The sequence below is a fragment of the Pelophylax lessonae genome (genome assembly GCF_965119305.1).
Source record: "Pelophylax lessonae genome assembly, chromosome: 6".
In the NCBI taxonomy this organism is placed as follows: Eukaryota; Metazoa; Chordata; class Amphibia; order Anura; family Ranidae; genus Pelophylax; species Pelophylax lessonae.
Window position 1 is genome coordinate 36,555,714 of NC_138773.1, and position 24,705 is coordinate 36,580,418.

The 24,705-nt window shown below is 45.5% G+C and overlaps 2 protein-coding genes across 2 annotated transcripts in view; both read right to left on the bottom strand.

Moving 5' to 3' along the window:
• LOC309557659 (uncharacterized protein) overlaps positions 1–24,705 on the bottom strand; it is a gene marked incomplete at both ends in the record, with an annotated part of 88,192 nt that overhangs the window by 37,755 nt on the left and 25,732 nt on the right. The window contains one exon of the mRNA XM_082260448.1: positions 12,203–12,373. Coding sequence (XP_082116574.1) covers positions 12,203–12,373 — 171 coding nt within the window. The remainder of the gene's footprint in view (positions 1–12,202; positions 12,374–24,705) is intronic.
• Positions 18,611–20,357, bottom strand: LOC309558144 (E3 ubiquitin-protein ligase TRIM39-like). The gene has a single exon (XM_082261146.1). It carries the CDS (start codon positions 20,351–20,353, stop codon positions 18,749–18,751), a length of 1,605 nt encoding a protein of 534 aa, XP_082117272.1. The 5' UTR covers positions 20,354–20,357; the 3' UTR covers positions 18,611–18,748.

Here is a 24,705-nt window from a genome sequence, read left to right on the forward strand (position 1 = left end):
ATGTGGCTTCCTCAGCTGATAACTCCAATTGAGGACCCGCTGAGCACGGACATCCAAGGTTACCCCAAAACGTGCCAATATTTCCTCTTTTAATCGATCATAGTTTTTTGCATCTGCAAGCTCCAAATCAAAATATGCCTTTTGGGCTTCTCCAGATAATAGTGGGGCCACTAGTCCAGCCCACTGTTCTTTAGGCCAACTCTCTTTCTCCGCTGTTCTTTCAAACGTGGTCAGAAACATCTCAGGGTCATCATCTGCAGTCATCTTTGGCAATAAGTGGCTTACCCGAAAAGTCGGTATGTTACTGGCCTGACTCCCAGCCTCGGTCTGCTGTCTCTGAAGCTGTTTCACGATGGCCTCCATTTGCTGCTGGTGTCTCTGTTCCAAGCCTGCAATGCTCTCTTGGTGACCCTGTTGTTGAGCTGCAAGGCTCCGCTGAAAACCCGCATTTGCCTGCTGTTGATTTGCATTTGCTATAGCCAGTTGTCTCAGTATCTCCTCCATTTTGGGTTTACTTTAACTGCCCATGGCACTCCACCATGTTTAAGGGGTTGACTCGGTAGCAGATGTGGGGGACCCCCTGGGTGGGTTCGCTACACAGAGAGACAGCCGAGTAGTGGTTGAAAACAACAGTCTATGGTTTATTCTTCCAATTTGCCGGAAACAAGTGCAAACAACTCAATATTGAACCCTACGGACTAAGACTGGGATGTCATTAAAGTTCATGTGTGTGTAAAGGCAGGCGTCCCAATACTTTTGATAATATACTGTATATGGTTTTGGGACTCACTGCAAAATAATTTGGACTTCATAAGAATAAGCATTGTTTTTTATTGTTTATGTATATTTTTGTGTAACAGTCGGTTCACACTGATCCGACTCAAAGTTGCCCTGACTTCGGGCGACTAATGAAGTCGCCCGTGCACCACGACTTTGGCGACTTCACATAATGGAAGTCAATGCAAGTCGCTCCAACTTTGCAAAAAAAAGGTGCAGCGACTTGAGTCGCTCTGATTAGAACGGTTCCATTGCACAGCATGGACCGCTACTTGTCAGGCGACCAAGTCGCCTGACAAGTCGGATCAGTGTAAACCGGCACTTAAGCGCCTAACCTTTTTATATATCTTCTGAGCACAAGTGTTTCATTGACACTTAAAGGAGCAGCTACACTGCATTTGGTTTAATAATAGTTTTTTTTTTTTGTTCGTATTAATGTAATACACCTTTTGAAATAACGTAGGATATAGTGTTTTTGTATTAAATATAAATATATACAATCAGCACAGTGTCAATCAAACCCAAACCCAAAAACCCATTTGCTGTTAAACAACAGTAATGCTTTTCACCACATACAGTATGATTCTCTGTGTCTATAGTCCTTCACCAATATATTAAAAATATGTGAAATCTTTCATATTCTTCTGATACTTCTCTTCCTGCCACTCCGATCACCCAGTGCAATATATGTGCTCACCTTCCAGAGTGGACCCCAATATCAAACAGGTCACAATTAATATCAATAATTATTAGAGCTGCACGATTAATCGTATGAAAATCGCGATCTCGATTCACCCCCCCTGACGATCTAAACCTGAAATATGCTCGATTCTTTGCATAGCTGCATAGCAGAGAGAACAGCTGTGGAAAAAAAAAAAAAGCCTCCCAGCAAACGCCTATCAGCATTAGTCTCCCAGTAACTATAAGGCTGCATTCACATGTCAGCGTTTGGATCGCGGGCAGAACCGCCGCAATTAATAGACTTTAATGAATAAAAAAAAAAAAAACGTAACAGTAAAGTTATCCCAATTTTTTTTTTGTTACACAGAGAATCGTGAGAGAATCGTGATCTTTATTCCAAGCTAAAAAATCGTGATTCTCATTTTGGCCAGAATCGTGCAGCTCTAATAATTATTATCAATCACATTAAAAAAGCACGCAAAGTGCTATATTATGCGCTACAGTATACAAGTATCATATCCCTAGGGACCATATGCACAAGAAGTTAAAGAACCAGGATCACTTGCATCTTACAGACACCTGCAGCATGGCTTCGCCCCTAAACGTGTTACACCCCCTGGGCTTCCTCAGTAGGTCCTGGTTCTTTTGACTTGTTATGAATATGGTCTCTACTTGTATAGCGCATATTATAGCACTTTGGGTGCTTTTTAAATGTGAGTGAATTACTATAGGTTTTAATAAAGTGTGGTTTTAAACTGAGTACACTTTTGGTCCCATTTCTGTGTTTACATGTAGCCTGGTCTATGAATGCCGCAAAAGAAGTAGAGCATTAAACTGGACTGAAGGGAGATATAATTTTGGGAGGAGTATTATAGCTGCCTCAGTGGGTGGAGTCTGCCGCAATGTACCCTGGGGTGAGATATAAGTCTGAGGGGAGCATGTGACAGGGCGTCTTTGGCGGGAAGCAGAGTCCCAGGAGGAGGCTGATAGCTGTCTCTCCTCCTGTCAGAGCAAGTTAGGGTGTCCTGGGCGGTCGGCCTAGAGGACCGGAGGTTGAGCTGGGCTGCAGGAAGTATCCAGAGTGCTGTGGACCGAGTGTAGCTGCTGGGCAGAAGTTTCCAGGAAAAACAGTGTTGTGAGTACTCAAAACTGCCCAGGGGTCTTCCTGAGAGAGGGGGCCACTCCAGAAGGTCAAAGGGATCTAGGAGCCAGCTAACCAGTAGATGTGGCTCAGAAAGGGGGTGCCAGAGTCTAAGCCCTGAAGATTAGTGAGAGAGAAAGGGGGCACCGGTGTGGGCCATGAAGTGCTCAGCAGTGCAGCAGTGTATACAAGTGACTACCTCAGTAAGAGTGCTATGGGAGGTTAAGAGAGGACTTCTTTAGCCAGAAAGCCGTCACAAGTCAATTCAGCGCTAACAGGCATCCAGCCAGCGTTAACCAGCGTTCAGTCAGCGCTGATAGGCATTCAGCCAGCGTCAAGTCAGCGCCAACCAGCATTCTTACAAGTGTCTCTGCCAATTGTGTATAGTTGAGACAAAGGAGTATCCCACTCATCCCTTCTCCTATCCAAGTTACCAAATAAATACAAAATCCCAAAGATACTGGACTGCTCATTGTCTCAGTGCTCACACTTGGAGTGCTTGCTTAAATGTGCTGTTGTTGCTAGCGGTAACCCAGGGGGACCCATATCCAGCAAAAAAGCTGGGAATTGTGCTACATTTGGGGGCTCGTCCGGGATTTCACCCTGGGTTACTGGGTCAGTTGTCCATGGCAACGGCCGAAAGAAAAATTTAAAATCTCCATTTTTGTGTCCGGGACTTTATTCCAAAACTCAGGCCAAGTGTGGGGTCAGCTCTGCAGGAGGTAGGGAGAGTGGGATGAAGATTGATGTGCACATGGAAGGTTGCCCACAGCAACGCAGGTGTTCCAGTCAGTACTACAAAATGGCGGGAACCTTCCATTTCAGTTATGAGATGTACTCTGCTATCAAGTATTGGAGAGCAGGGAAAAGGTCTGTGTCAGTGAATAGAAGCTGCAGCTGCTTAACAGTGGAAGGTCCAGGAGTGGACGAAGAAAATGGCCATGGGCACGTGGAGCAAGGTGCCAGGTGTGTGTGCAGGCTATATGGACTGATGTTGATCATGCATACGACATGCGGGACATTTGTTCTATACAGCAATTGCAGTGATACTGTGTAGATTGCAGTCGGCCATGCCGGGAGGGGCAGTGGGACTTCGGAGACAGTACGGTGGGCCTTGCTTGCACATGTGTCGGGGAGAGGACTGTTGACCGCGCATACGACAGCGGTACAATTCTCTTGCCTGGCAAAGAGGGACAGCTGACTCCAGGAGAGGTAGGTGCAGCTGGGGCCCTGCTACAAGTAAGAAGAGTGGATGCATGTCTAGCGAGGGACGTGGTCCGCTTTGCAGTAGCTTCCTTGTGGGCTAGAGAGAGAGAGCATGGCAAGGGAAGAGTTACTGCACTGCGCGGGAAAGCGCGATCCAGAACGCACTGCCCAGCAAAAGGAGCCACCGCCAAACAAGGAGTATGGGTGGAGACATCGGTCGCGCCCAGCCAGTCAGGAGTGACTAGGGGAGTCCATATAATACCCCCCCCCCCCCTTCGGGTGTGGCTGTGTGGGAGACACGTGCGAAGATAGAGTTGCTTGGAGAGCAGAAGAACCTGCTGGACAGATCCAGGAGCAGACCAGGAAGCAGACCAGAAAGCTGAGCCAAACCTTTGTCTGGGACACAGGCATATGGATGGTGCCTGAAGGAGGACTGGCGCTGTGCACAGGAGGAGGCCCGGAGTACCTTGGAACGGTATGTCCTCAGTGTGCGAGTATCACTATGAAAGTGCAAGCATGGAGTCAGTGTTGGCATTGCGGCTACCTGCTGCTGCGAGCGGAGAGGAGTGAGGGCCTGCCCAGGCAGATGTGTGTCCTGGGAGTCTGGGCTCACTCGGGAAGTGACAGGCCCAGAGTCCAGGTTCATCCGCGAAGGCGGGAGGGGCATGATCCGGGTATTGATGAAGTTGGAGGCCATGCATTCTCACAGTGGTTCAGCCTTGTCAATAAGAGGGACTCAGTCACTGGGAAGAGGGTGTATGCCAGTCCAGAGGGTCGGGAAGTGGCCAGAGGATGCACCAAGTTCCGCCACAGCAGAAACAAAGTCTGCCCCTGTTCCTATATCTCAATGGAACTGAGGCCTCAGCAACCAGTCTCACTAGTGAGGAAGAGGTTGGGGTTGTTAACGGGGGGTCTCCCAGTTTCCAAAACAAATACAAATTCATAGAGGCGGGAATTGATGATTGGAGATCCGAAGATGAGACAGAATAGGACTGGGGTTCTGAAGCTGGGAGCAGCTCACCAGGCCCTGATGTCATCACTGTGCCTGATAAGGAAACTCCATTGAGAGAGGGGAGCTGGCCCAAAAATTGGGGTTCTGTGAGGCCTACACAAAAAGGGTCCCACACTTGGCCCCATCCACGAACTATGCCCGGGCTCGTGATCAGAATGAAGTATACAGCTCCCTAATCAGGAGAGAGGAGACCCCTTTTTCTCTGCCTGTGAGAGGTAACAGGAAAACCCTCTCCAGGCTTTCAAGAAGAGATGGATGCAGGGTAAAGTGGCTATGGAGTATGGATATGATTATCCATATGCTCCTAGGGAGGTCATGTTGAATATTGAAGCAAAAAGAGACCTCCCTAGGAGTGATGAAGCCATTTGGGATTTCCTTTTTGTTCCCAAACCTTTTCTGGATTCACCTCGGCCTGACCTCCGGGAAAAGTTTGAAGCTGTCAAAAAACAGTGGTTATATGGATGTTCTATTTACATTAAATGGGTGGAAGTTCGTCATCCAGATGGGTCGGGCCAGTTCGAGACACCCAGGGAGCCCTTGTTAGGGTCCCCCATCCAGAGTACTATATCTAAAAGGAGTTCTTCACCTACAAAACCATGACAGTGAAGCTGGCTAGCCATGAAAAAATATGATGCTGAATTTTGAAATTTACAGTTTAAGTTGCTACCTGTTTTTGAAAGAGATTATTATTCTACAGACCCCTTGGGCCATCTGGCCAGGGTCCTAAAGAGGAACCTCAACCTCGCAAATCCCTTGGGCCATCGGGCCAGGATCTCTGGATTACAATGACCTGATTGAATAAGAACTGGATCGCAACGGGTGGTCGTTGCAGTAATGGGCGGTGCATCCAGGAAGTTTATTGGAGGGTGCTCTAAAGACCCCCAACGTTTCCCTGACTCAGCAGAACTGCAGGCCACTCAGGCTCCAGTGGTTTGCCCTGTTTCCAGAAGGAGAAGTGTTGTGAGTGACAGCAGAAAGATGCTGTAGTTGCCTTCTCTAAGGACTCTGCAAAAGAGGTAGTCAGTGGTAGGGCACAGATTCCCCCAGGAAGAGGGGGAGATTGGACCCGACGTGTCAAGCACTGAATAGCAGAGGAGTCAGGGACTGGAGTGAGGAGGTCGCCCCGGCGGGGAGGGTCTCCTCATTCAACTGTCAAGGAAGATAGTCAGTGGTTGCCTTGGTGTGTTTGGGGTTGTTATCATGTTGGAATACTGCCCTGCGGCCCAGTGTTTGAAGTGTCTAACTGATCGGGTTCTTGATGATGTGAGAGCTGAGCCACTACCAGACCAGGTTGCATGGCCTCCAGCTGCATCAGTATCCTGAAGACTCCCCTCCTGCCTCCGTGGAGGGACCCCGATTCCATGGCCATCATGACTCGAGTGGTCCCTGTCTCCCATGACACACACAGTTATCTAGGCTGACCCTCACTCTTCTCCGGCCGCAGCAGCAGATAGCCGCAGTGCCCACACTGCCCTCGGTGCACAGCGCTAGTCCTCCATTGGGCACCATCTGCACTCCTGTATCCCACAGGACAGTCGCCTCCGGCTCTTTAGTCTGCTCCTGGGTCTGCCCAGCAGGTTCTCCGCCGATGGGTGGAATAGTCGCAGCTGCGCACTCTTGCTCTCCAACAAACTCCATATCGCTTCTTCCCACACGTGTCTCCCTCTCAGCCACACCTGAAGGAGGAAGTAATTTAAAGGCTTCCTTAGTCAACCCTGATTGGCTGGGCGTGACCGATGTCTCCACCCATACTCCTTGCTTGGCGGTGGCTCCTCCTGCTAGGCAGAAACTTTTAACTTGCGCTTTCCTGCACGGTGCAGTAACCCCTCCAATGCCGCGCTCTCTCACCTTAGCCGACACAGAAGTTGCTGCAAAGTGGACCATGTCCCTCGTCAGACATGCATCCACTCTTCTTTGCTTGTAGCAGGGGCCCAGCTGCGCCCCCATCTCCATGAGCCAGCTGTCCTTCTTTGCCAGGCCAGAGAATTGTCCCGCTGTCACATGCACGGTCGACAGTCCTCTTCCCAGCACATGTACAAGCAAGGCCCGTCACCATACTGTCTCCGAAGAAAGCTCCACTGCCCTTCCAGGCATGGCCGACCGCTATCTTCACAGTATCGCTACAGTCGCTATACAGAATTAATGTCCTGCTGTCGTATGCAGGTCAACATCATTCCATATAACCTTGACACACACGCGGCCCCTGGCACACCGATCCACGTGCCCCTGGCTGCCGTTTTCTCCGTCCACACTCGGACCTTTCTCTGTCAGGCAGATACAGTTTTTATTCACAGTCAGAGGCCTTTTTCCCGCCTTCCAATACTTTACTGAGGTATACATTTCATAGCTGAGGTAGAAGGTTCCTGCCATTTTTCGGTTCTGACCAGTGACCAGAAAGTTTGTGTTGCTGCGGGCAACCTTCAAAGTGCACTTTTATCTTCATCCCACTCTCCTTGTCTCCTGTGGAGTAGGCCTGACACTTGGCTGGAACAGTAGAACAAAGTTCCGGACACAAAAACTAAGATTTTTCAAATTTTCTTTGGCCGTTGCCATTAGCAACCGGCCGGTAACCCAGGGTGAAATCCCGGATGAGCCCCCAAATGTAGCCCTACTCCAGAGGGATCGGCTGAGTGTGAGTCCCCCTGGGTTACCACCAGGCCCAGATTGGCTAATCGGGAGCACCAGGAGATTTCCCGGTGGGCTGGTCGGTTTTTTGGCCGCGAGGGCCGTTGTCATGGCACTAGGCTGCCTGCACTCACAGCAGCGGCACTTCCTCGTATAATATTTATAGTAGAGAAGTCTGGCCATGCTTAATCTCTATCTCATTACACTAAAGGACCGCCCATATCTGATCACATGACTCCGCCTCCCCCCCAGGGACCCGCCTACAGGGCGGACGATGATGACGTTGAGTGCTTCTATGCAGGCAGGTGATATTGACCGATGCATGACCTGCACGGCCGCAACACCAAAGCGTCACCCGGGCCCGCCCCCATTGGTCGCGCTGCTTGTGACGTAAACTTTTCCTGTGTCGGGAGGGCCCTGGTGACCCGGATTTGGGGGTGACAGGATCACAGCGGCGGCTGGCGGTGAGTGACATCCATGTCCTGGTCTGACGTCACTGTGCCCCCTCCTGTTCTGTGTGTGGGCTGTGATGTCATCCTATACCGTCGTGTCCAGTAACTGAAACTGTATAGAATGGCTGTATGCAGGAGGTATGAGGGGCTCGGTTTTATAGAATGGCTGTATACAGGAGGTATGGGGGATTCGGTTGTATAGAATGGCTGTATACATGAGGTATGGGGGTGGCTCGGTTGTATAGAATGGCTGTATACAGGAGGTATGGGGGTGGCTCGGTTGTATAGAATGGCTGTATACAGGAGGTATGGGGGGGCTAGGTTGTATAGAATGGCTGTATACAGGAGGTATGAGGGGCTCGGTTGTATAGAATGGCTGTATACAGGAGGTACGGGGGGCTTGGTTGTATAGAATGGCTGTATACAGGAGGTATGGGGGGGCTCGGTTGTATAGAATGGCTGTATACAGGAGGTATGGGGGGGGCTTGGTTGTATAGAATGGCTGTATACAGGAGGTATGGGGGGGGGTCGGTTGTATAGAATGGCTGTATACAGGAGGTATGGGGGGGCTAGGTTGTATAGAATGGCTGTATACAGGAGGTATGAGGGGCTCGGTTGTATAGAATGGCTGTATACAGGAGGTACGGGGGGCTTGGTTGTATAGAATGGCTGTATACAGGAGGTATGGGGGGGCTCGGTTGTATAGAATGGCTGTATACAGGAGGTATGGGGGGGGCTTGGTTGTATAGAATGGCTGTATACAGGAGGTATGGGGGGGGGGGTCGGTTGTATAGAATGGCTGTATACAGGAGGTGAGCAGCCTCACTCTTTTTTATTTATTATTTTAGTCAGTTGTGAACTAAAATGGGCCAGTCTAAGACATGAAACTCCAGGGCTGAAAATGAGTGCCACTCCGGCCCTGGTTACCGCTAGCAACAACAGTACCTTAAGACATGTTTTCAAGTGTGAGCACCTTAGACAAGAAGCAGTCCAGTTTCTTTGGTTTGTAGGGTTTATTTGAGAACTTGGATGGGAGAAGGGAGACGTGGGATATTCCAAAAACTGAACTATGCACAATTAGGCAGGGACACTGAATAATGCTACTTGGCATTTTGTTAGCGCTCCTCTGACGCTGATTAACGCTGAATGATTCTGGCCTCAGCAAGGCTAGATACTGGAACTTCACCTCTGACTGTAGGAAAAGTCCCTTTAAGCTCCCCAAGACACTCCTTCCTGAGGTAGCTGACTTTAGAGCAAACTGTATTGCTGAACACTTCAGGGCCCTTCCTGGCACCCCCTTTACTCCCCAACTTCAGGGTTTAACTACTTGGCACCCCCTTTCACTGTGCACTCCTGGTTAGCTGGCTCCTAGATCCCCTTTGACCCCTCTGGAGTGGTCCCCTCTCTTAGGCAGTCCCCTGAGCAGTTCTTGAGTACTCACGATACTGTTTTTCCTGAAGAATTCTGCCCAGCAGCTCCACTTGGTCAGACAGCCGTCACCTCCTCCTGGGACTGATGCTCCCACCAAAAGACACTCTGTCACATGCTCCCCACAGATTTATTCCCAATCCCAGGGTGCATTGCGGCAGACCCTGCCCACTGGGATAGACATAAACCCTGGTGTGCTATTGGCTAGCTTTCCTCCACTGCCCAACAAGATCCCTCATTGGATACAGTGGGGAGACTCCCCAGACTCAACAGATCACACCTGGATGCATGTGACAGATGCTAACAGATCAGGCCCTCCTGATAAGCAGACAGGGCCACAACTATACTTTTCCTAGCACCTATCTAGAAGGGTGCTACATCTGCATGGCTGATTCTAATTAGGATATTGTAATGACCAGAGGGAGGCACCAGCTATTATGTAATTTTTATATAGATGGGGCATTACTAATGTTCTACTACGTGATGTTCAGCTGAAAATTCAGAATCCTCAACCGATTCCAGAAAATAATCTGTTTTTAAAGGAATGTACAGAACATTACATAGATGAAGCTGTTTTCATACTTTTATCTGCTATCCAATCTTTCTGTCTTTCGACCTAAGCCTAGAGATGCTTCCGAGAGCATGACCCCCTATACCCCCTGACCTCCAATAGACATGGCTTACCTGGCTGGTTGTCTCTCTGACCTTCTTGGTCAGACAGCACTCTACTCTCCAGCAGTACTGCATTCTTCTACTTGGACACAGCCAAATGTGGTGCCAGGGACCCTACGTGGCCGTATGGATGAAGCCTTAATCATTAAATCACGTAGAAAATTTAACACAATAATGTAGTTTAAAAAGCTGCTTTCTGTTTGGATATTTGTATTTTAAGTTAGTATCACATGACAGAGAAGTATACAGCACATTAAGTGTTGGTTCACACTATGGTGACACGACTTTGGGGGCGACCTGTGAAGTCGTGTGCACCGCGACTTCGGCGCGACTTGCACGGACTTCACATAATGGAAGTCAATGCAAGTCGCTCCGACTTGTGTTAAAAGTAGTACAGGAACCTTTTTCTAAGTCGGAGCGACTTGAGTTGCTCCTATTAGAACGGTTCCCGTAGCACAGAATAGACCGCGACTTGTCAGGCAACCAAGTCGCCTGACAAGTCGCGGTAGTGTGAACCGGCACTTACATTAATCGTACAAGTATTTGATGTATAACAGAGTTACTGTAACATTATCTAGATCCCATTGTAATTTGTGATATATCGGTGAGAACATACACAGAGCAGTGAGATGTTGGGTGATCACATAGTAAGTGCATGGGGGTACTAGTATATTGCAGTTATTAGAGGCTGTGAAAGTGAGAAGAAAGTAGGAAATGGAAGACATAGATCCCAACTGTCCCTTATGTGGAGGGACTGTGCCTCTGTCAGTACTAAATCTTTCTTTCCTTCTTTCCAGGTCAATTGAACCTCTGTTCTACCTGATTTATAAACTTCTATGAATGCAATATTTTACTACAAGAAATGTTAAACTGCACTGAACATTTTATCCAACCTCCAAAATATGGCATTTGTTATTTTTTTAATTACAGTACAAAGGAAAAAATATCAGTAAAGAGAAGGTACTTGTATGTTTAATCAATCATTTTTGGCATATTCATTTTTCATGGGACATGTCCTTTTCCAACATACTATGTCCTACATTGTGTCACTTCTGATCCCAAAAAGTTTATATACTGTACAGTGCCTTAAAAAAATGATTCATACCCCTTGACGTTTTTCACGGTGGACACAGCAGGTGACAGTTCGTGCTAGAGAGCGGCCCGCCAGGCCCCTGCCGTGAGGCGCATTTTGGGGAGGACATCATATTACATTGACCCAGAACAATAGGGCTCCCACTCAGGCGTCATTTTAAAATGGACCAGGTGAGAAGAAGTTAATTGTCCTAGCTAATAGAATTTTCAAAATGATTTGTATTGGTGAAAAAAATGATAGGTGTGGGGATGGAGTGTGCAGTTGAATCTACCCCTAAAGTACGGTATAACTGTACAAAAACCATAGAGTTCAATGGGACTTTGAATGTACATTCTACAGCATATTAAACACCAACTCATAATGTATGTAAAATTCTTACAATTTTATTCAATATCAAAAAGATTAAAATACACATTAAAAACATATTCACACACACAACAGTCATAGGAGTCTGTCTTTAAGCCTTAGAATTCAGTGTACTGGCCAACGTGTTTCGCGGGCTACCCCGCTTCATCAGGGCCTTTGATCCTCTAAAACAAATGTGTCAAACACAAGGCCCTCCAGGCCATTTCGTGTGGCCCTTGAACCTAGTGATTTTTTTCAGCTGGAATGTGGTGTAAACTCTCACAGATACCTGCCTGCCCGACAATCATGGTAGGGAAAAGAAAGATTCAGATGGCAGGTGCAGTGTGGGGTGGGGCATCACGTGGTAACACAGATTCCAACCAATGATCCTCCTGCAAGTGAGAAAGAGGGGAGCCACTGCCAGGATGTACTAGAGCCAGGCCCAGGTAGATGAGATGAGAGGAAATTTTTTGGAGGGGGAGGGGGGATGTGTGCATATGTGTGGGATGGGGAAGAATGGTGCAGCCGTCAGAGGCGAGGAGGGTGGAAGTGAGATGTGGACAGCTAAGAGAGCTGAATCCTGCACATTGTGCATAGCACACACCCTAAACCATGCACTCTGTATGTAGCACACTCCTCAACCTGCACTCTGTACACAGCCCACCCCTGAAATCTGTACTCTGTACATAGGGTGCCCCTGAACTCTGCACATAATAAGCTCCTGGTATTTATTGCCCCTTTAAGATCTTCCCACTGTAATTTGGCCATACCCACTGCTCGATGCGGTTCATCAGGGGAGGGCGTAATTGAGTTCCTGCATCTTTTATCTGAGACAAAAAGTCCTGGGTAGATTTATATAGTCTTACAGATACAACCGGCCCGTTGAGGGCAACCATATAGCCGATGCGGCCCTCGATGAAATTGAGTTTGACACCCCTGCTCTAGAAGATACAAGTATTCATTAAGACAAAGCATTTTCTTATAATTAAGCAACACATTTGAGAATTGCTGACAATTTATCATTTAACATTTGATATCCACTTTTTGAATTTAACATATACAAATATCATACTGACCTTGGATGTCATTAACGGAGGGATGGATACAAGATTGTTTTTATATATAAGATTTATATGTGTAATTATCTGTATGATAGGTGTGTAAGATACTGGTAGTGCCTAGTCTGCCAGGTCCTTTGGGAACACAACTTAGTCCTCCAATGCCCATTGTTATTCACAGAAGTTATCTCACGTACAGATCTTTATATTGGAATATCATATTCAAATAGGAGCACAGTATTCAGATCAATTGAATGGTATAATACACAAACAAGGAAGGAAACACAAGGACAACTGAGGTTGATGGGAAGGGAGAAGGGTGGAAGGGAAGAGATAGGGGTAGGAAGGAGGTTGGATAAGGGAAAAGAAGGGGGGAGGGGGAAAATAAATGGGAAGTAAAAAGGGGGGGGGGGAGGAAAGAAAAGGGGGGGAGGGGAGGAAAAAGGGGGAAGGACAGAGGTGGGGGGGGTGGGGGTAGAGGATAAGAAAGAGGGGAGGGGAGAAAAGGGGATGGGAAAAGAAAAATGTAAGAGGGGAAAACAGATGTATTAAAGTGATTATGTCACCCAGGCTCAAAATGCATAACTACCACATATCTGACCCATATGGAAACTAAGGTCCTACGTCAATTGGGTCATGTATTGTTGAAGCTGGGTATATGTGCCTCTGACTATCTGGAAGTATGGCAGGCAAAATTAAAAAAAATATGCAAAAAAGAGATCACAAGTAAATAAACAGAGGGCCTATATTGTGTATTCCCAGACTATCGCTCACCTGTTTCATGAAGAACTTTTATTCACCCCAGCATGACATGTGGTAATGGCGATCAGTCAACCACCATTCCATACGATGGTTATATATATATATATATATATATATATATATATATATATATATATATATATATATATATATATATATATATAAATATATATATATATATAGGGAGTAAGAGGCTAATTGAAGGGGGGAGGAGTATATTCACTGAGACCACCTCCAGCCTCCAACCTCCGGGCCAGAAGCCAGGAATGTCCTCTGTGGCCCGAGGGGTGGGGATGGGCTCCTCTTCCTAATACAGACCCACCATATTGTAGGGTGTGCATGCCGAGGCATGTAACTTGATCCGGCAAGTTCCGCGGTCCAGTCGTGAAGCCAGCCTGTGTACCGCAAGTAGGGCTGGGAATTCTGGAAGTGACATCCAAAAAAAAAACATGTTCTACATCCCCACTGTGGCAGTTTGCCAGGGCCTGGTCGAAAGGTCCAACATTGGGACCCTGGCAGTTACGCCACCGGTGTCAGTAGTTTTTTTCGTTATTTATTTACTTTTTTTTACCATTTTATGTTTTTTTTTTTTTTTAAATATTCTTTACAATTTTTGAGGAGACCCATTGGGGGGGGGGGGGTATTTGGTGAAATTTCAGGGGTCTAAACAGACCTCTGATGTTTCAACTTTGAGACAGAGAAAGAAGATTGAGGTCACAGCCCTCAATCTCCATCTCTGCAGGCTCAGCAGCACAGAATAAATGCACAGAAATACCTTTGTACAGAGCTTCCTGTTCATTTGCAAACTGAAGCATAGTAAGCAGTTTACTATGTTTTAGTTACAAATATACAGTCAGTGATCAGAATGGATCACTGACTCTTTCTATTCAGAAGAGGAAGGGGCTGGTAGATTACATATTTACAGGCCCCTTCCCTGCACTCCATCCTGAAACATCCCCCGCAGCAGCCTGGTGGGGGGGGGGGGAGAGAGGGGGGAACCCAGCAGCGCTGCGGGGGGGCAAAGGAGGTGTCAGGAGAGCACACCGGGAGGCAAGAGAGCACACAGAAGCCTGGGGACAGCAGGGCCTAGAGATAAGGGGTAGCAAGGGTGGCATATAGAAGAACCAATCCCCTCCATTTTCCTCCTGCAGCCTGCGGGAGGGATAGGAGGAGAAGTAAGCTTTCAGAGACTGCAGGAGGAAAATATTTTAAACTGATTGGGTTGTTTTACAAGGTGGGGGATTACATTTACTTTAAGAAACTCACAGTGACATGAACACTAAGAAAGAAACCAACAATGATCTCATCCGCGGCCATCAAGGACATCACATGGTCAGACCATGCTGTGATTGAGGTTACCGTGGATGAGGGAATCCCCAGGGGGGCCAATCCCATATGGCATTGTAACATCAGAAACTTGCAGTCAGATACGTGTAAAAAGCATATCTCCCAGCATCTTAATGAATTTTTCTAACTAAATGCAAATTCGGTGTCAGACCCTTGGAGCCTCTGGGAAGCACATAAGGCCTTTATGAGGGGAGTCTGCATACAGCAGAACTCAAGACTTAAGAAAAAATATAATCAAAAACTCTCAAACATCCTATCCCAAATTCATGATCTTGAATCCAAAAACAAAATTTTTCCAGACCCCAAAATTACAAAAACCTTGGCCAATCTAAGAATAGAACTTCGTTCTATCTTAATGGGAAAAAAACTATATCCAATTTAGAAAACTTAAACTAACATGTTATGCACAATCCAACAGAATAGGTAAAACATTGGCCAATAGACTTAAATCCCGCCAAACCAAATCTAGGATCTCTTACGTTACTCAATCACAAACAAACCACAAATGAACCCACCCCCTGGATATAGCAGATTAATTTGCTGTCTATTACTATTCACTTTATAATTTAGAATCAGACCCCACAACCCTATAAATACAGACATCTCCGCCTTTCTAGAGAACCTTAATCTACCCCGACTCTCTGAAGCCCAACTCCAAATGCTAAACGCACCTATAACTATTGACAAAATTAGAAAGACAATAATGTCCTTACCTCAAGGTAAATCACCAGGCCCAGATGGCTTCCCAAGTGAGTACTGCAAATTATTTCCACACACCCTCACTCCGTTCCTACTTGATGTATTCAAAAAAGCAGTAGAAGTATCATCATTCCCAAAAGAGATGCTGGGAGCATATGTGACCACAATCCCCAAACAGGGGAAAGATCCTTCATTGCCAGAAAATTACAGACCGATCTCGTTGTTAAAGACAGACCTCAAACTATTTGCTAAATTGTTGGCCAAACGTCTGCAGGGGGTGCTTCCCTCTCTGGTCCGAAAGGATCAGTTAGGATTCATCCCCGGGCGACAAACGTCAGACGCCACCAGGAGAATTGTTAATATACTCAATGTAGCGGAAAAATGTTGAACGCCTTCTCTGCTGCTTACATTAGATGCGGAGAAGGCGTTCGACATGATTAAGTGGACGTATATGTCATCCGCCTTACGTAAATTTGGCCTGGAGGGTAACATTTATTCCGCAATCATGGCGCACTACTCCCAACCTATGGCCAAAGTCTTCACGTCTGGAACACTTTCCAAACCCTTTAAAATTTCAAACGGCACAAGACAGGACTGCCCCCTATCCCCAACCATTTTCAACTTATCCATCGAACCCCTAGCCGAAGCAATAAGAACTTCACCTGACATATGAGGCTTCATTATTGGCAACACAGAACACAAGATTAATTTATTCGCGGATGACATCATCCTGATGTTAACCTCACCAGAAACATCCCTACCCGCAGCCCACTGTATCCTTACCAGCTTCAGTAAGATCTCCTACTACAAAGTAAATAATTCCAAATCATTGGTTCTGAATCTAAATGTATGTCCCGACACAAAAAAACGATTACTAGAGAATTGCCCCTTCTTATGGACAGAGGAGAAAATATCTTACTTAGGCATTGCCATCACTCCTCGAACCTCTGAACTTATCCACTCGAATCTAAAATCCCTGAAGCAAAAAATCTTCGAAGACCTAAAAAACATCTCTAACATAGACCTATCATGGGGAGCGAGAATGGCAGTAATTAAAATGACCATCCTCCCTCAAATCTTATACCTATTTAGAGCTCTACCCGTCCCTATGCCCAAATCACAGTTGAATGCTCTTACAAGTATTATTAGGAAATTTTTATGGTCAGGGAAGAAAGCCCGTATAGCTTTTGATATACTCACCGCACACAAATCCATGGGAGGAGCAGGACTACCGAACTTACAGGCATACTGGTGGGCTTCACGGCTAGACCAAATGAAGCATTGGATTACTAGTAGTGAGACACCACTATGGGCATCAATTGAGCAACATCTAGTGCCAACTAAAAACCTAACACTCATGCTTCAGAGTGACTTGTGGATACCATGGCAATGGTCCAACATACCCATCACAGTCAAAGCTTCTCTGCAAGCTTGGAGAGTCATTTCAAAATTGTCACCCAAAGTAAACCTTTTTCACGCCTGCGACATTCCTATTAAGATACTAAAATCCAACCTTACCAAGCTCAACACTACTAAGTTGGGTGATTATGGTTTATCACTAATATCACAACTCTACAGGAATAACAGGCTTAAAAAGGCAGAAGAAATCATCCAGGAATTCTCCCTTCCTCCAGACCCTTCTAAGATTAATTTCTCTCTAGCCAAACAGACCATTTTCAAAACTACCAACTAACTCCCAAACATTAAGTTTCATCTCCACAATCCCACCCCAAACCAAAGGTACATCCCTCTTTTACTCTTGCCTAACTTCAGATTCCCTCAATACTAAATATCCACATATAAAGAAATGGGGAAAAAGCACTCAACCACTCATTCACCGTAAAACAGTGGCAAATAGCGATCAACTCAACCCACAAACTATCACACTGCACTAACCATTGGGAAATGATGGCAAAAATTGTAAACAGATGGTATTTCACTCCCTACAGGCTATCTAAAATGAATCCTTCCCTTTCACCACTGTGTTGGCGAGAATGTGGTAAAGTAGGCACATTACAACACGTCCTCTGGGAGTGCCGCTCCCTTACACGTTTTTTAAATCAATATTCCAATGCATAGCATCCACCACTGGAATTCTAGCTCCTCCCAAACCAGAATTAGCATTGTTGAACTTAAACATTGAACTATACCCATTGCCTTACAGACAAATGATTGTACTTCTCCTTTCAGCTGCCAGAACCTTAATCATATGCAAATGGAAAACCACAGACACTCCTAATCTTTCTGAGGCAATAACCCTAGTTAATGAAAACTAAAAATTAGAAAAAGCTTTATCTTTTAACGCTTTAACCTATCACAAATTTCAAAAAGCTTGGCCGGCGTGGCCCTATTTAACACCTGATACTAGAAATTTATAGAGTAACTTATTAATAACTACGTCTTACTCGTCCTGAGGACGATGGAGGGTGTCGACTGCCTGCCGCTTGGTGACATTGTTCCCCTAGGGGTTCTGAGCTGGGGGTGGTCGACACCCCCAGTCTTCTCTCTTCATCAGAACAAATTACGCTAAACCTTTATATACCTGATGTAAACGCACTCTTGTACGAAGCTTATAATAGTTATTTGAACACTGTTTAGTTCACTACTGGAAGATGTTCTACCTTGTTGTTGTTATTTTCTTATATCACACTATGTTTGCTGTGATTTTCTGTTTTCCTCTGCATTTGAAACTTAATAAAAATTATTGATTGAAAAAAAAAAAAGAAACCAACAAATAAACAACAACATAGCTATACATTCTAACATTGTTTTTTATTCTGTATTTTAATATTCATACGGTAATCATTTGCTAATTTGTTGTTAAACATATTTTTGATTTCTATGTAATAACAGAAGGACTTTAAAATTGAGTGGTTCTCATCTCACTAAAAAAAAAAAAAGGTATTCCTGCAACGTATGAAATACTCAGAAAATCATATTTGACACCTTTAGACACGGATTATCTGGCTGGTGTTCTCTCTGGATGGACTCTTCTCTCCAGCAGTACTGCACTCTTCTCCCTGGACAGATTCAAATATTGTGCCAGGGGCCCTACATAGCCATGTGAATGAAGACTTAATCATTAAATCACACAGAAGCTTTTAACACATTAATGTAAATTAAAAAGTTGTTTTCAGTTTGAATATTTTTTTTACTACAAAAAGTGTTATACTGCACTGAATATTTTATCCAAACTTTAAAATTATGGCTTTTATTTAAAAAATCCAATATAAAGGAAAAAAAAAATGTAATTTCAACTAATCATTTCTGGCATATTCATTTTTCTTGCCCTTTTTTTTATAGGATTTTTAAATGTTATCAGGATCTATTTCAAGTAACGTTGAATTATGTTCCTAATTTATTGCTCCTTTTATTTGTCCCAGCTGTTATTATTTCCAGGATGTTTTCCCCCTTATTATTTGTATTCATGACAAAATTGTAGAAAAAGTTTTATGGTTTTATAGAAAACACCGGAGATATGAACTTTACCCAGGCTCCATCATCCAGATAGAAAGCAGCATGGAGAGGTTCGGTGAAGGTGGTGGTGAAAGTGTGGAGGTGTCTGATGGGGTCACTCAGCTGGTAGAAGGACAAACGCCCACTTTCAAAATCCAAATATATTCCCAATCTCTGCACAGAAGGCTTTGGGTATATCTTTTGTTTCAAAGAGTCATGTACATATGCATAATCATTTTCAGCTGTGCAGAAACTCCAAGACTTGGTATTACACCCCACACCAGAATCATCTCCTTCTCTCAATATACTGGGATAGCAAACACCCACATCCCATTCCCCACGGTCACCAACCTCTACTTCCCAGTAATGTCTCCCATGGGAAAAACTCTCCCTACTCATCACTTGAGGGTACTCTGTAAACCTCTCTGGTAATGTTAGTCTAATCTGTTGTGTTTCAGAGTGGGATGCTGTTCTCAGATCATCAGATAAAGTCACAAGGATATTGGCAGTTTTTATATCCAGTATCAGATCTGTTGTATCCTGTATATAAAAGTTGTTTTTTAATTGCATATTAGTGATAAGATCAGTTATAGATTTGTGCAACACAAGGGAGATCATAAAATCATCCAGACCACGAAAAGAAAGGTTCTCCAAAATCTGGTCACCTGTGTCTGATTCCTGATCTTGAAGGACTTCGTCAATATCTGATTTATGATCTTGTAGGACAGTTATTGGGGCGTTTATATTACACAAGTTTTCGATATGACTAATTTTTTTGGACAGCTCATTTTTCTGTATCTCTAACTTTTTGATGAGACCACTGACTGACCGTAAGACCTCCTCTACCTGCCTGGAGATCTCACCCAGGACTCGCTGTTCCTGGACCCTCAGCTGGCTCCTGAAATCCTCAAACAGGGCAGTGACTCTCTTCTTCTCATCATCTGCTTTTTCTTGTGCTTTTCTCTTATGATCCTGAAGATTCAGAAGTTTCTGCTCAATTGTCCCTCTCTTCGTAGTCAATTTTTCAAAAACATTTGTAAGTTTCTCCTTCTTCTTCTCCAAAGCCTCTTCTAGAAGTTCCACTTCGTGTCCTTTATGTTTTCCCACCAGACAGCAGGACACACATAGACAGACGGCATCCTCAGGGCAGTAAAACTTCAGAAGGTCCTTGTGAATGGAGCATATTTTACTACTGAAGGACGAGGTAGGTTCAATTAACACATGGTCCACTGTCTTGTTGTGGGCTGTCAGATGTTTATCACACATAGAAGTCTCACACTGCAGACAAGTCTTAATAGCCTCCGCTGGAGAATCCACACAATACGTACAGAGAATCTCACTTTTCTCCTCCTTTTGTTGTGTAGAGCTAAAGTTGTCCACAATGTTACACAGCTTCCTGTTCTTCTCCAGAGTAGGCCATTCTACATACTCTGCTCTGCACTCCGGACAGGAATAAACTCCAGACCACTCCTGTGTATCCAGAGCAGTCACAATACATTCCCGGCAGAAGTTGTGTCCACATCTCAGTGACACCGGCTCCGTATAAAGGTTTAGACAGATGGAGCAGCTCAGCTCGTCTCTTAGAGCAGCAGACGCCATTCTGGAAACAAGGAAGAGGAAACGAAACAAAAATTTGTTTGCATAATGAGGGTGGAGCCTTCACACATTAACCCTACAGACATAAAGAACACAAAGTAAGTGATTTTTACTTATTTGCTGTGTAGCACTGCCCCCATGGGAGCTGCTGAGAGTGGGTTCCCCTGGATTACCCAGTCTGTAAAATATTCCTCACTTTACACTTGGCTCAGTCAATGTACAGTCCAGGGGATTTGGTTTATGTGTGTTTTTTTATTTTTTATAATGGGATGGGAGAAGGGATGAGTGGGATACTCCTAGTAACTATGCACAACTTGAGGACAACTATCTGCAGAGGATGCGGCAAGGCCGCTGCTTCACTTTCCCACTGAGGTGAAGATTTAACTGATGAACTGTACTTTAGCTTCTCTTCAGGGTCTAACTTAACACCCCCTTTCTGACTCACTGTGTGAGCTGATTCTTGTCCACTCTCCCTGGAGTGGTCCCCTTCCTGGGCACACCCCTGGTAAGCTGGCCTGGTACTCACCGACACTGGTTTTCTGCCACTGCTCCACAGTCAGTTTCTCCTGGACCTCACAGTTCAGCTCCACACTCTGGTCCACTAGGCCGACCACCCGTGACCACTTTCCACTCTAACAGGAGGAGAGACAGCCGTCACCCTCCTCCTGGTACCTGGCTTCCTGCACAAAGACGCCCTGTCACATGTGCCCTTGGCTTTTATGGTCAATCCCAGGATGCACCACGGTTGTGCCCTCCCACTGGGACGGCCACAAAAGCCTGTGTGTCACTGGCTGGGTTTCCTCCACTGTCCAACAGGCTCCCCTATTGGATACAGTGGGGACACTCCCTCAGACCAAGTGAATCACACCTGGACACATGTAACAGGCCTAACTAGAAATCCTGCTCCCTGATAAGCAGGAAAGCAACCCAATACTTTTACTAGCACCTGACTAGGAGGGTGAAACATCTGTTACTAAAATAAATGTGCAAAATTAAGCCACTTATCTATGACTCATTCTTAGTTTGGAATTGGATGAAAAAAAGTATTCCATGATTTTTTTGAGGCTGTGATAGTAAGGCCCCTTTCACACTTGTGCAACTTGTCCTGCGACTTGGGACTGCACTGTCGCATGACAAGTCGTACCCCATGATTTCCAATGAGTACCGTTCATATCTGTACTACCTCAAAGTAGTCCCTGCACTACTTTGGTCTGACTTTGCTACGACTTGAAGTCCAAAGACATCAAGATTACACAGGCATTAGTTAAAGTCACAAGTAAAGTCATGGCAAAATTGCGTCAAAGTCGCTGCAAAATTGTGGCAAAAAAAGAGAAAGGGGCCCAAACAGACCAAGTAATGGAGGAGATTTATTCTCTGTGTGTTCTGGACACAAACTAAATAGAATGCAATTCATTCTGACTCCCTATGCAAGGCATCTGGCTCAATTCACAAAACTTTAACACAAGTATAAGGCTTGTTTCACATGAATGCATTTTTTAATGCTTTTTGCAGAAATGCAGTTAATTGTTTTAACATGGTATTCCTATGGAACACGTTCACATCAATGCATTTTTTGCCTCTGCGTTTTTGAAAAGGGTCGGTCCTTTTTTTCCCGCTAAATGCAGCGCTTTGCATGTAATAGACGTTAATGGACCTGCATCCAAAACACAAATATACTGCATTTTTTTGCGATTTACGTTTTGCGATTTTTTTTGGCTTTACATTCACTGTTTATAGCTGGTTGCTAAGGAGCAGGCCAGAAAGCTGGCCACAGCGTCATTAACAACATATGAGTCATCAGCTGTCAGCGGGTCCCCACTGACAGCTGAATGTAAGAAAATAGAATTGCCAGCAAAAAAAATAATTTGTGAAAAAAAAAGGGAGTCCCCCAGGTCCGGTCTGGTATGGATTTGGAGGGGACACCCCCATGCCAACATTTTTATAAAAAAACGGCGTGGGGTCCCTCCCAGAATCCATACCAGACCCTTATCTGAGCATGCAGCCCGGCAGGTCAGGAAAGGGAGGGGACGAGCGAGCACCTCCTGAATCATACCTGGCCACATGCTCTCAACATAGGGGGGTGCGAAGCCCCCCAACCCCAAAGCACCTTGTCCCCATGTTGATGGGGGCAAGGGCCTCTTCGCATATCCCTGTGTGGTGGTTGTAGGGGGTCTGTGGTTTGGGGGCTTATTAGAATCTGGAAGCCCCCTTAAACAAGGGGCCTCCAGATCCCGTCCCCCCCCCCATGTGAATGAGTATGGGGTACATTGTACCCCTACCCATTCACCAAAAAAGTAGTGTAGTGTGACATAAGACAATGGACAGTTTTTGACAAGTCCTTTATTAAAAATGTCTTCTTCCTCCGCTTCTTGCTCCTTCTCTGGTCTTCTTCTTCTTCCTCTGGTCTTCTTCTTTCTCCGATGTTCTTCTTTCCCTGCCACCGCTCTCGCCTCCGACCCGCTGAAAATAAAAAAAAAAGACCCTCCTATGATGCTGCGCCCTGACGGTCTGTCCGCATCGATGTCACACATCTCATACAGTATATAACTATGGGGCGTGGCCATCAGATTGCGTCATCCAGAGACCTCGCCCCCTTGTGCCCTCACAGACCCATCATGCCCCGGGCGTTGACATTCGCAAGGGGGTATATAAATGACGTCATCCGCAGCGTCAGAGGAGGTTCGTTCAGCGGTGGGAGCAGACCGGAGGAAGAAGCGGGGGATGAAGAAGACCGGAGAAAGAAGAAGACATTTTTAATAAAGGACTTGTCAAAAACTGTCTATTGTCTTTTGTCACACTACACTACTTTTATGGTGAATGGGTAGGGGTATGTTGTACCCAGTACCCATTCACATGGGAGGGCAGGATCTGGAGGCCCCTTGTGAAGTCCCCCGTCTACAGACGCTGACAACTACAGCCCAGGGTTGTCGGGAAGAGGCCCTTGTCCCCTTCAACATGGGGACAAGGTGTTTTGGGGTTGGGGGGGCAGAGCCCTCCCTGCCTCAAAGCACCACACTCCCCCATTTTGAGAGCATGTGGCCTGGTATGGTTCAGGAGGGGGGGGGGTGCGCTCACTCATCCCCTCTCTTTTCTCTGGCCTGGGGGTGTCCCCTCCAAATCCAAACCAGACCTGAAGGGCCTGGTATGGACCTGGGGAGAGAACTCTACACCTTTTTTTTTTTCACAATTTTTTTTTTGCCAGCAATCCTTTTTTTCTACATTCAGCTGATGATTCATCGGTTGCTAAGGAAGCAGCGGCCGGCTTCCCAGCTGTTTTCCTTTGCAACTGGATATATACAGTGAAAAGAAAAAAAAAAGCAAATGCAATTTGCGGCAAAATCATGGTAAAACCGTGGTTAAAAAACGCAGAAAGCACAGCAAAAAGCACTGCTGAAACGCTCAAAAGCAACAGGCATAGATGTGAATTTAGCCTAAGAATCCTTATTTTAACCATGTCCCCTTTTTGGAAATAAGGGCTGGTTGACACTGGGATGGCACAGGAACATTCGTGTTCCCAGGTGAATCCTGAGAGTTCCTGTGTGCAGCATTTTGATGGATCATTCTTCTGAATTAATTCTTTTGTATGGGCTGCAAAATGCGCTGGACCACAAAAAAAGTAGAGCTTGCACTATTTTTTCAAAATGCACTGCACCAAACTACATGGCACTGGGCACCATGCGATTTGGTGCCCGCAGACATATTGCATTTGTGATCTGCTTTTGGGGTGCAAATAAGAATACATAAGCACCTGCATGCAGATCACAACGGCAGTCTATGGGGATCACCTTTCTTGGGAAAAAGTTAGTCCAGGCGGCAGGTCTTTCTTAAATTTTGAGTTGACACCAGGACAGGAATAGAGGGGTAGATTTTCCATTTGGGAAATTTGTTCCCGTGACAACAATTTAAGGGGGATTTCCCTCACATTGAAGAGATATCCTCTCACTTCCTGGAGACACATACGGCAAACAACTGACAGGGGTTGTAACCCACCCCTACTCTTTCCAAAATGAATAATTAAAAAAAAAAGAAAAAAGAAGAAGAGTGAGAGAAAAGGCAAAGAGAGGGAAAGGCAATAAAAAGGACACAGTGAGGTTTTCATTTGGTTCAAATCCCAACCATGATTTTACCTGCAGCATATATGTGCGCAGACTATTGCATTGGGGGTTCACCCCAAAACTCAAACACACATGCATATCGGGTGTGTGTGTGTATATTTTTCAAGAAATGTAAACAAACATTTTATAATATTTTAATACAATTTACATCTTATGGCAGAGCCAGTCAGAGGGAGGGGGAAAGAGAGAGAGAGGCGGGGGGGGGGGAGAGAGAGAGAGAGAGAGAGGGGGGAGAGAGAG